Raw genomic sequence first — 13,592 nt, 5'->3', positions numbered from 1 at the left:
AAGGGATATATGCACCCCTTTGTTTATTGCAGCATTATTGTTACAAGAGCCAAATTATGGAAGCAGCCTAAGTACCCATCAGTAGATGAATGGATAAAGAAATGGTATGTATATACAATGGAATATTATTCAGCCATAAGAAGAATGAAATCTTACCTTTTCCAACAGTATGAAAGATCTAGAGGATATAATGCTAAGCAATATAAGAGAAAGACAAACACCGTATGATTTCACTCGTATGTGGAATTTAAGAAACAAAACAAATGAATAAAGAAAAAGGACAAACCCAAAAACAGATTCTTAACTACAAGGAACAAACTAATGGTTACCAGTGAGAAGGGGCAGAGGGTGAAATAGGTGAAGGCTATTGAGAGTACACTTATCTAGATGAACGCGGAGCAAAAATGGAATTGTTGAATCACTGTATTGTACACCTAAAATGAATATATTACTGTCTGTTAACTACACTGGAATTAAAATTAAATACAGTGAATGATACATTAAAAAATAAGTCATGTAGGAGAAATGGCATTAGAACACAAGAATGACTACACTATAGCTGAAGAGAAACTTATTTGTATCCTAAGATAACCAGGGATGCTTTTATGGGACCCTGATTTTCAGATGTCTAGTGCTTATAGGTAGACAAACAGGTAGAAGTGTAGGTGAGGATCCATGAATACAAGATTATGTAGTATTTCTTAATACGACAGAAAAATTCCTAGCATCTACTGTCTTCCAAAGAATTGCCATGGACCTCACCAAATTTAGGTTTAGGGGTTTTGTCATTAAGCATGTAAACAATAGTTTCCATCTGTGTTACTCTTGTAATGTAACAACTTTCTTATGTAATATTTGTAATCAAAAAGCAACTTGTCTGAATAAGAAAATATTAACCATCTAGGAGTTTTGTTAAGATTTAATAAAGTATTTTGGTAGCATTCTCCATAGTCGTTCCTTTAAGTCTTGTGTGACAAACTGAGAAATACCTTTGCACACAGTGGGTAGCCAGTAAGTTTTCTGCAGGGGGTTTCTACTGAGAGCTGACAGAGGGCATCTTGGCAACTGTTCAGAAACCTACATTAACTTAGTTGGGCCCTGCGTGGAACCTCATGTTCAGCAGAATTCTTCTGACCTGCCTCTGCATGCCAGGCTAATCAGCAAACACCTAATGAGCCCACTCCAAAGAAACAGACTCTCTCACAACCTACTTCATTTTCATATGTTCTCTGGGGGTGGGGAGACAAGGCTTCATGAGGACTGATGATGCTGCAAAGACCACAATAATGATAATTAACTTGCTGAATTTAGAAGATTATGCTGTTAATTAGTTGCAAAATAAAGATAAGTAATAGAGCAGCAGATGGTAGGATAACACCCAGGAGAAGGAGGGTTATTACTCTGATGAGCTTTTGTGGCACATATGAAATATGGATCTGACTTTTTCATAAATTGTTTCTAGAGAACATTATGTTTTTTCTTTGAACTATGATGGAGTAGTTTGTTCCTACTAAGTTCTGACAGATGTGATAAAAATTTGCTTTCAGGAGTATGAAATATAACCCTAGAGTTTGAATAGCAAATTATTTTTAGCAGATTACTTCTTAAAATGAGGAAGTAGTATCGGTCAGCACAACGAACTATTCATTCTCTGACACAGTTTATATCTAAGAAAAAAGTTTTCAATGTAGTAGTTGAATTTTACGTTGCTAAAGTTAATTCCAAACATTAAAACGTTAGTCTGCTTAGAAATATAGTAATAAAGATATTTTAGTTTTCTTTCCAATAATGTCTGTAGTTTAAAATTAAAATTATGCTTAAGCTTTATTGTACATATTGGGAATACAGACATTTTGGATCTCAATCTTTTTATTATATTAAATTTCTGTATGGAGAGAAATATCTTATTGACTGCTGATATACTTAGAATACTTCATATAGGCAAAAGCTTTAGTTTGGCAAAACTTCAAAGATGTGTTCAATGAATTAGGAGTTAGCAGAATGTCTGATCCTTGCTCTACTTCTAACTTACTCTTTGATTCTGGGAAGTAACTTCATTCACTCTTTGGACCTTAGTTTGTCTGTCTGTAAGCTGCTGATTGGACTAATTGATCATCAGTGTATCTTCTAGTTTCAGAATTCTATTGGAAAAAAATATCCATGGTATTTATATATGTTTTCATTGATATTTTTGAACCACACTATTTGTTGCTCTTTAAACTGTCTCTGACAAATATATATGGGTGGATTGTAGATATCCTTTTATTATAAAATTTCCATGAATCCTCATATTTAGTGACATCTTTTTTTCACCTAACCCATTTTTAATTTTTTAGTGTATATCTATTTTTTTACTGCTTTTTAAAATACATATATATGTGCAGTTCAGAACAGGGTAAATTAACCCTTGAAAATCTTTTTCTTAAATTTTGTACCCAGTGGCACACTTTCTAAGTCAGACCCATTGTAATCAATGTAACAGCATGGAGCAAACATTAGAGCTTCCTCACTGGGTGAGTACCGTATACACTAGGGCAGTCAAGAGAGGATAATGAATGAATACTGATGCTGCTTTTTAAGTGCTCTATAAGGTAGTAACTTGCCCTACTAAAGATTATTCAAGAGAGTGATGTTTATGTACTTCAGACTCCCCTATGTGCAGTTACTATATTTCATTAATTCTAAGAGTTAAGCTCTTCACTATAAAACTTTAAATGCTCTTCAGTTCTGTGTTTTCTACCTAAGGACTTAAAAATGTTTTATCAACACATAATTTACTAAGCTTCACATCTCAACTGCTACTTATATTTATGCACATTTTATATCCAGAAGTGAAAGCCCTGTAACCTAACACTATAGACTGGATGCTGTTTACTTTATTTTGATGTGTAACATGCTGTTTTTAAAAGATTTAATTATGCAGACTGACCACCTCCCCTGATTTCCTCCTTTGTTCTGCTTATAATGAGCTGCACTTTCAAACTCTATTTTGAGTTCTTTGACCACTTTGCCTAAGTAGTAGTTCTGGTTGCAGCCAACTACTCCTTTAATCCATTATCTAACTTTAGTTTAATCCACACATGTCCATATTATCCCATCAGTTATAAGTGTCTCAATTTCCTGCGTCTTAGCTATTTCTGTGAGCTTGGGCAAATGATCTCTGGTTTCCTAATCTCTAAAGAAGGGGCACTGTCCCAGTAGAAACTCATTGAAAAAATACTGATAACAAGGATGAATTTCAAGTGCATTATGCTAAAAGGAAGAAGCCAAATTCAAAAGGCTGTTAACATTGTATAATTCCATTTATATGACATTTTAGAAAAGGCAAAACTTCGGGGATCAGAAAACAGATTAGTGGTTTCTAGGGGCTGGGGCGGGGCTGAGAGGAGAGAAGTAGAAGGGAATTCGAGGGAATAGTAGCACTGTTCTGTATCCTGATTGTAGGGTGGTTACACAACACGATGCACTTGTTAAAACTCTAGAGCTTTGCACAAAAAAAGACTTCTTACTTATATGTAACTTATACCTCAGTAAATTTTTTTTAAATATTTTAATATTTGAGAGAGCGGGAACACGTGGGGGTGGGGAGGGCAGGCTCCCCGCTGAGCAGGGAGCCCAGTGCAGGTCCTCTGTACCAGGATCCTGGAATCATGACCTGAGCTGAAAGCAGACACTTAACTGACTCAGCCACCCAGGCACCCCAATAAACTTGTACTGACTGACTTATTTTTAAAATGATACCCAGAATCTACAATGAATAGCAGTAGAGAGAAAATGTCCAGTAATACTTGTCTAGGTATAGTTACTGCCTTGGGAAATGTTAGTGACCTTTTCATGTATGCTTTAGTTTTTCAGGGGTATGGATCACTTAAAGATGGTAAGGAGATATACATAAATGAAATCAAAGAAATTACAAATTTGGGGATAATTGTACAATTTTCCAAGTTCTTAGTTGAAGTAAGTGAAAGCAGTTGTACTAATGTCATCTGGGGGCCTCTTTCAGAAGCTCTTCTCTCTTTCCTACCTGTATCAAATTTTGTGATGAAACTTTATTTTGGGCTTAAGGACTATATCTCATTTATTAAGAACAATATCAGCAATAATAGTCCCAGGTCTTTCAGGTCCCTTTCATTTCTAAGATATTACACTATGATTATCTTATGCTAATTATTACATGTTTATATATTTTTTAACAAAAAACTACCCCAAATATCACTTGTGCCATTTTCGCCAAAGAATCCAATTTCTGTCAGTTAACAAATACATGTGTTGCTCAGTTATGTAGCAAATCAGTTTATCAGTTGGCTTAAAAGTGGTGCAGAGAAAGATAAGGCAATCTCTGTTCTTGAAAGAGCTTACTAACTCAAAATCTTACCTCCCCTCATCCCCCTCCAAAAAAAACTTAACTTGAGGAGATAAGTTATTCACATATACCTTTTTGCTAGTAGAATAATAAGCTTTATGCAAATTGCATCTTTAGTAAGAGATAGCCCATAAATGTTTAGGGCCTCCTCCTAACACTAGGTTATTCATACTCTGACAGTGGATCAGGAACAATTCAGTTAACTGGCAAATGGAACATAGTAGAGGGGATAGACTTGGAACTAAATCTTCTTACTGGAGACAGGGAAGACATAACAGAGGCAAACCTAACTGTAGGTCCTAGGAGGAGGTTCAGTCTGACAGTTAATATAGTGGCCTAAAAAAAATGCAACATCAGGTTGTTGACCAAACAGGCACTGACATAAGACTATCAAGCAGAGATCAGTTGGGCGCAAATTTTCTGTGAAAACACAGAACTGAAGAGCATTTAAAGTTTTATAGTGAAGAGGTTTAGGTTTAAGATGTAGGCGGGGCCTGGGAAGATGGAGATATAAGAATGAAGTAGGAGAAAATAGGTGAAAGTGTACATAATTAACTTGTGTGCTTATTTTAGTTGAGCAGAGCTAAATATTTTCAGTCAACAGTGTTTTTATTTTTCACTCTTTTCTCGAAATTTGTTAGGGAACAGCAAAGTGTAAAATCCTCTAGTAGTGCCAGACAGACTCAGGAAAGCTTCTCAAAGTGTTTATCTTACTATTTGTAATGGTAAAACTAATTTTAAAGCCAAATATATTCTTGCATTCCTTAACAAATATTTTGTTGTTGTTGTTGTTGTTGTTAATCAAAGAATATGTTGGAAGTTGGAATTGAGTGGAAAGCAGCGAACTTTTTTAATTGGTGTTTGCATTTCAGAGATTAAAAGCTGCTTTGACCCAGCAACATCCTCCAGTTACCAATGGTGATACTGTCAAAGGTCATGGTAGCGGATTGGTTAGAACTCAGTCAGAGGAATCAAGACCACAGTCATTACAACAGCCAGCTACATCCACTACAGAAACTCCGGTATGTGTGTTGTTTTTATCATTAGTACTTTATCATCCTTTAAGAAACAAATACAGTGTAATTTAAATGACCATTATATATACTTTGAAAAAAATTATTTCTGGTCATAATTCAAACATATACCAGAAACCTTGGGAAAAGGTAGTTCAGTATAGAAGTATTGATACCCCAAAATAAATAAGTAAATAAATAAGATAAGCAGTTGTTACTGATCAAGACACCATGTAAATGCTTCTGTGGGTGTCTTGTGTTTTTTGGCCTGACATGGCATAAATATCCATCGATACTTTTTAAATCATTTTTTTGTTGATTGTATTCAGCAAATAATGTGTGCGTGTGTGTGTTTATTACATTACTAATATAAATGATTCTTGGATTAAAATCTGAGAAACATTGCCAAAGGAGCAGATATATATGCCTTATGGAAACTGTTTATGCTGGAGGTCCTTTTCATTTATTTCCAGTTTATGACTGCATATTAGATGGCTGATATGTCTGTTATGTCTATAGTGCATTTCTACATGAATAATTACTGTATTTCTGCTAAATGTTTTAGAACTCTAGAACTTTTAAGATAAAAGGTACTTAAAGATACTTAATACTAGCATTGGCATTAAAAAGCAAAATTTGCAATTAAAGAAACAGGTAAATGGCAAGTTTTAGGTTGCCTCATAATTGTAACTTTTTAGATAATTGTATTTTATCTTCACAAAACTTAGAATAAAGTGGAATGTAGGTGGGCCTGGGTGGCTTAGTTGTTAGGTGTCTGCCTTTGGCCCCAGGTCATGATCCCAGGAGTCCCACATCGGGCTCCCTGCTCAGTGGGGAAGCCTGCTTCTCCCTCTCCCACTCTCCTGCTTATGTTCCCTCTCTCACTGTGTCTCTCTGTCAAATAAATAAATAAAATCTTTAAAGAAATAAATAATAAAGTGGAATGTAGTTGTGGTAGTCATCCATTAAACAACTTGGAGCAAGAGAGAAGGAAAATAAGTGTGTATGTTTTAATGTCATAATTCAGAGATTAGCACACTGACTCAGGGCCCAAATCAGGCCGTGGGTGTTTTTTCGTATGGTCTGCGAGCTATGTCTGATTTTTATATCTTTAAAATTTATTTAAAAGAAATGAATGTATTATTTACTTATAGTAACTAAAGTTTACCTGGATCTAATTTTTATTTATATCCTTGTATTGGATGGGAGCTTCTTGAAGTCGGGACTTTATCTGTTTGTTTACTGTTGTATCACTACTTTCTGGGTACTTCCTGTGTTCTTTTTAATAATGAGGAATGAATGAGTCAATGGAAAGAGGGAGAGGAGGAAGAATACATGTTTTTTAAGTGTTCCTGAATTCTTGTTAGGTGTAAAAATATGCAAACATAACTGTATTAGTTTCGCTTATAATACTTGTGATTAATATTTGTGTAATAACTGAGTTGTCAATTAAAAAAAAAAAACCTGTTCTTTCCTATTCAACCAAATGAGTAAAAGAAAAAAAAACTGCTATTAATAAGTTAAGAGGATGAAGAAAAGAGAATATTTCAAGGTTGCCATTCTTGAAGCAAGCCATAGAAATATTTTTCTAAAAGATTAACTTACAATTATGTACGTAAAAGAAGTGATCTAATTTAATACTTAATCTTTATTACAATTAAAATACAGTATAAATTAAATTGCCCTGAGAATTTTTAATCCTAGTTATTTGGAAAAGGAATTAAATGATAACATACGTTTTTTGGAGTTTGTAGAGTGAAAAGTAGTTTGGTGATTTCTCTGTGGAACTTGCACTGAGCTTATATATAAGACTTTTGTGTATTATGTAGGTAAGGAAAAGATAGAAGTTTTGTTTGTTCACACCATTTTGAAATATACTTAAAGGTATAAGATTGTTTTCAGGCTTCCTTGGGTCATGTGCCTGTGGTCACAAAGTGCCATTTCCTTTGCACTATTTCCAAGGGTTCATTTCCTGTCTCCCAAGTTCAAGTGTTCTGTGGCACAATTTTGGGATTTGAGAGAGGCTTGGACATACTGTTCTATAATCCCAGATGCTAGACAGTATCACTAGTGACTGGAAACTGTCTTTGGCTGATCTGAAATAACTAGGCTGATGTGTTGAGGGGCAAGAGGAACCAATAAAAATTAAAATCTGGACTCCTGTGGAATTCTGCCAACCAGGAGAATGAACATCAATAATCACATGAACCTGACCCTAAATCTCAAAAATGGAAGAAAAGCTGAGTGTACCAAAATATGTACATGTGGTAATTCCCTCTTACCTGCAGTTTAGCTCCCAAGGTTTCAGTTTTTCATGGTCAGCCATAGTCCAGAAGTAGATGATCCTTCTTCTTACAGATTGTTAGAAGGGTCATTAGTAGCCTAGCACTGCCATAATGCCTTTATCATCGTTCACCTCACTTCACATCATAACATAGGCTTTTTTTTAAATTAACACATAACGTATTATTTGGCCCAGGGGTACAGGTCTGTGAATCCTCAGGCTTACACACTTCACAGCACTCATCATGACATAGGCATTTTATCTTGTACCACAAGAAGAAGGGTGTGAGTATAGTACAGTATTTTAAAAGTGAGAAAGACCAGGTCATTCACATAACTTTTATTACAGTGTATTGTTATAATTGTTCTATTTTATTATTAGTTATTGTTGATCTCTTACTATACTTAATTTATAAATTAAGCTTTGTAATAGGTATCTATGCATAGGAAAAAACATATTGGGTTCAGTACTGTCCATGGTTTCAGGCATCCACGGGAGTCCTAGAACATATCCCCTGCTGATAAGGGGGCACTACTGTACTTTTACTCTTCAGCTTTTTACTCAATTTTAAAGAAACCAATTTTTAAGAGAAAAGTTTACTATTTTTTATTTTTTAAATTGTATTTAAAAAATAGCAAGTAAATGGTTTTTCATAGTGAATTAAGTAAATTATTAAATTTTTTTACTTTAGTACTTTATAATTTTTCAAAGGACTGTATTATACCATAATGTTAAAAAGTACACTTGGAAAAATATAAGATCTATACATGTTCATTTGTATTGCATTTTCAATTTCTTCATTTTTTTTCTTTTTCCTTTTTTTTTTTTTTAAGATTTTATTTATTTATTTCACACAGAGAGAGAGATCACAAGCAGGCAGAGAGGCAGGCAGAGAGAGGTGGGGAAGAGGCTCCCCACTGAGCAGAGAGCCTGATGCGGGGCTCGATCCCAGGACCCTGAGATCATGACCCGAGCCGAAGGCAGAGGCTTTAACCCACTGAGCCACCCAGGAGCCCCTTCATTTTATTTCTATATAAATGAAGTGTTATACAAACTTGAAATATATTCACTGTGATAATGAATTAATGAGAATCTTATTTTAGCAGTACTTATTTATTTCAAGGAATTTGTTAAAGCACAGAGTGGTATTTCATGTCATCTCAAAATATTGATATATACAGTGGGACTTAGAAAACAAAATTAGTAGATCTTCCTCTTCTGCCACTCTTTACTACCGTGTTCTCACTCATTATATACAAACATAAAAAGCTTCCATTTATATTTATTACAGGCTTCTCCAGCTCACACAACTCCACAGACCCAGAATACGAGTGGTCGTCGAAGAAGAGCAGCTAATGAAGATCCTGATGAAAAAAGGAGGAAATTTCTAGAGCGAAATAGAGCAGCCGCTTCACGATGCCGACAAAAAAGGAAAGTCTGGGTTCAGTCTTTAGAGAAGAAAGCAGAAGACTTGAGTTCATTAAATGGTCAACTGCAGGTATGGTGTATATATGTAAATTTGGTCTTATTTTTAATAATTGTGAACTTAGTTCTCCCTGTTTTTTCCAGTTAGCCATCCAGACATTTTAACACACAATATTGGGTGTGTATGGAATCTACAGTAAAGCATAGTTCTGTAAACCTATTTGAATAATGAGATGAAGTAATACAAAACTTGCAACACTGACAAAATAAGGAAATGTTAGATGTAAGTTTTTACTTGTGTACTATGAAAGTACCAAAACTATCTGGCTTAAACTTTGTAAAGTTGTGGTATATAAAATTCAAAGAATCTTAAAATTTAAACTGTCACTGGTATTTCACTTTTCTAGTTTTTTTGGTTTGTATCACAACTGTGAAGTCACTTCAGTAATATTTTTAAGTTCTTTGGTTCTTTGAATTATAAATTTTGTTTATTTAGTGCTTAGAAAAAATGTCAGATTGACAGCTTTGGAAACTGAAGGGCTCTAATTATCCACAGAACAGATACAGTATGGCCAGTGGCAGTAAAAAATCACTTCATACTCCCTGCCATTGTGCCCCAGATGGGTTTCTTAGGAGCCTCATGGGATAAAAAGGTTTTAAGACTCCTTTTTCAGTCTTATGCTAAGATTTCTGGTAATGGTATCAGAGAGCACTAAGATTATTTCCTTCATTCTGCTTTTTCTTTATTCCTTTTATTTTTGTTTTGTTTTGTTTAAAGATTTATTTATTCATTCATTCGTTTTAGCAAGGGGCCATGGAGAGAAAGAACTAGGGGAGGAGCAGCAAGAGAGGGAGGAGACAAGAACCTGAGTGACTCTCCACTAAGCACGGTGACATAGGGCTGGATCTCAGGACTCTGAGATCATTACCTGAGCCGAAATCAAGAGTGGAAGGCTTAACTTAATGAGCCACCCAGGTGCCCCCCCCTTTTGTTTTGTTTTAATGTTGTGAATATTCTCCAGGAAAGTCTTGTAAACTACCAGTTGATGAGCATCAGCTAGAAAACTGATGTTAATGAGTTGTAGTCATTACTGGTCAGTCTTCTGAATTAGCCATTCCTAGTGAAAAATGAATCTTTCCATATAATCATAATTGTTGTTGAGACTTGCTGATTTGTTAAATCTATCTTTAAGGATGTCACCAATATAAATGTCTGTTTAAATGCTTAGGAAAAAGTTTTTAACACCAGACATAGCACTTACTAAGGTAAATTTTATAAAAATTGTTTTATATGTGAGGCAGTCATCTTTTAAAATTCCGTATTGTGCTTTAGATCTTGATGCCTAAGCTCTAGAACAAGTAAATTGTCTTGCAAAATTTATTCTTAGCCATTTTATTTTAACCGTTTAGAAAAAATTTAAACACAATTTATCACATCACAGATATATATATAATACACACACATACACTAGGGTATTTTTAAAAATATTGTCTTACCATCATCTGATAAATTCTTACTCAAGAAATATTTTTGTAACTTCTTAGGAAAAAAACTTCTGATTTTTTTCCCTCTTAAATAAAATGAAACAGATTATAGGTACTAATTTATTTATGCTCAAAAAACGGCTATTCTTTGCCAGGTCTCTTAGATTATGAATTACTAGTTTAAATTTTCAGATACTCATGTTACATTAACAAAATGATTTAGGTGCATCTATTTTTTTTCTTTTGTGTTCTTAACAAAATTACTGTTCTGAATGACTTGGCTATTTTTTAGTTGTCATTCTTAGTTAGCCTCAATTGCTTTACCCATAGAATAGAGATAAGTACCTGTTGATCCTACTTCCCTGAGGACTTTTTGCATAATTCAGTTGAGTTAGAATGAATGCAAGTATTTTTAAATACATAAATTTTGAATCTTAAATTTATCAATATTTTCCTTTGTAATTTGGCTTATTGTCCTTTTTAAGAAGTAAAAATGTTTGAAAACTGTACTATACAGGGGTATAGAAATGTACAGTATCATTTACAGGATATTCTTCAACTTTAGGTGGCCCGGTTTTCTGCTTTGACCCAAGTCATGGCAAAATTAACAGCTTTCATGAGATACTGCTATTTCCGTAATTGTATTGCAGCCCTGGTCACCATTACTAATAGCAGCAGTGCTTTGTTATTTCAGAATACCTTGAAAAATTCAGTATTCAAGATAAATATAATCTTTGTTTCATTCGTCCCCTGTTTTTTCCACCATACAAACTATGATTAAATGGTAAAATATATTTTTGTATTTAATCTCCATAGACATTTCTTGATTGGAGGAATAAAGGCAGGATTTATCATCTAGGTAAAAGTTACCAACAAATCATTTCCAACATGAAACTTTTAAATAGAAGTCAAATTCAAGAAATTCCTAAATTAAGCTCTACAGTTGAATATAACATTAGTTAATACCTCAAATTACAAACAGAAAAGTAAAATCTGTATCTTTAATCATTGAAAACTAAGTGATGATGGAATCATGGTAAGATAAAGTGTTCTTAATTTTAGAAATGCATATCAGAATTTCACTATATAAAATGATGTTATCTTTTTTTTTAAGATTTTATTTATTTGAGAGAGAGAGCATGGAGGTAGGTGCAGAAGGAAAGATACAAGGAGACTCCACACTGAGCACAGATCCTGATGGAGAGCTCAATCCCATGACTCTGAGATCATGACCTGAGCAGAAATCAAGAGTCGGATGCTTAACTGAGCCACCCAGCATCCCCTAAGAGATGCTCTTTAAAATACTTTCGCAAAAGAAGAAAATGAAGTTCATATGTATGTGTTAACCTGGAAAATTAGAATATATTGTTAGGGATAAAAAGAAAGTTGTTGAAAATAGCCCAAATGTCCATCAGTAGATGAATAGATAAATTATGGTATATATATACAATAGAATATTATTTAGCCATAAAAAGGAGTGAATGTGGATGAACATGCTAGAATGTGGATGAACTCAGAACATTTTTCCTTAAGTGAAAGAAGCCAGAAACAAAGCCACCTATGACTCTGTTTTTATGAAATATCTAGAAGGGGGTGCCTGGGTGGCTCAGTTAAGTGCAGACTCTTGATTTGGGCTCAGATCATGATCTGAGGCTAGTGAGATCGAGCTCCACATCACGTTCCATGGGGGTGTCGTGTCTGCTTGAGATTCTCTCTCTTTCTGTGAGAAAAAAAGGAAAGTATCAAGAGAGAAATTCATAGAGATAAATGCAGATTGATGGTTGCCAGGAATGGGGGGCAGGAGGAAGGGTGGTAGAAAATAGAAACTGGTTAATGGGTAAGGAGTTTTACTCTGGACTGACAGAAGTGTTTTATAACCAGATTGAGGGAGGTGGCTGCACAACATTGTAAATGTACTGAATGCCACTAAATTGTTCACTTTAAAATAGTTAATTCTAGGGGCGCCTGAGTGGCTTATTTGGTTGGGTGTCTGCTTCTGCTTGGGTCATGGTTGGGTCATGGTCTCAGGGTCCAGGGATCGAATCCCGCACCAGGCTCCTTGCTCAGTGGCAAATCTGCTAGTTCCTCTGCCTGACGCTCCCCCTGCTTGTGCTTGCTCTCTCTCTCTCCCTCTTTCTCTGACAAATAAATAAAAAATCTTTTTAAAAAATAAAATGGTTAATTCTAGCTCATGGGAATGTCAGCTCAGTACTCAAAAAAATAGTGTACACTAAAATAGCACAACTCTGTTTCATTAATAAAAGGTTTATAGTTAGATGGACAAATGTGTAGATAAGGAAATTGGTATAGGAATGAATCCCTAAATTATAAGTAGAATTTTAGGAATGACATGTACCAGGAGTAAGTTGTGAAGAGGCTGTTGAGAACATGAATGATTTGGTAAGAAAGGTCCTTCAATTATGACTTTCTCTGTTGTTTCAAGTGGATAAGTGATTTTTATTTTTTGTTGCTTTTTAGTTATCAAACAAAAACAATTTTAAAAAGTGACAGATTCTGGTTTTCAGAATATTAAGAGTTAATAACATGCTTATGACAGATTCAGGCAGAAAAAATTTCAGTCTGCCAACAGAAAAACCATTAACTGTGAAGAACAGAATGACTTGTAAAGAAAATTGAATGTCAGAGAAATAATTAAACTCTACTTTATGTGAAAACATTCATTTTTCTACATTTCCTTAATAATCCTTCACGTGACATACAGGCTTAGCTGATCAGTATAGTGGGCAATAATGACCCATGGTTACTTACATGTTACAAATAAATTTTAACGAGTGTTGAGGTGTGACTATACATATTTTTACCAAAAACATACTAGGTTTTAAAGAACATTAATTATTCAACTCTCTTGCCCCACTCACTGAATTTAATTATATTTTAGCTTTCTAAAATTATTGCTAAAAAGACAATTTCATCAAATTGTATTAGAGATGGCAATCTAGACCAAAACTTGGAGACTGTTGATTATCAATCATTATGTTTTTAAAGATAATATATGACTGGG

The 13,592-nt window shown here is 34.4% G+C and overlaps 1 protein-coding gene across 7 annotated transcripts in view; it reads left to right on the top strand.

The window, feature by feature from the left end:
- The window catches only part of ATF2 (activating transcription factor 2), an 83,465-nt gene that overhangs the window by 57,975 nt on the left and 11,898 nt on the right, over window positions 1-13,592 (top strand). For all 7 annotated transcript variants that reach the window (XM_032855941.1, XM_032855940.1, XM_032855939.1 and 4 more), the window contains 2 exons: window positions 5,236-5,385; window positions 8,952-9,158. In XM_032855941.1, the coding sequence (XP_032711832.1) occupies window positions 5,236-5,385; window positions 8,952-9,158 (357 nt within the window). The remainder of the gene's footprint in view (window positions 1-5,235; window positions 5,386-8,951; window positions 9,159-13,592) is intronic.

This window comes from Lontra canadensis, unplaced genomic scaffold, assembly GCF_010015895.1.
Source record: "Lontra canadensis isolate GAN:19392208 unplaced genomic scaffold, GSC_riverotter_1.0 scaffold11, whole genome shotgun sequence".
NCBI classification, from domain to species: Eukaryota; Metazoa; Chordata; class Mammalia; order Carnivora; family Mustelidae; genus Lontra; species Lontra canadensis.
The sequence above is the reverse complement of the archived record's forward strand: the minus strand, read 5'-3'. Positions and strand labels throughout refer to the sequence as shown.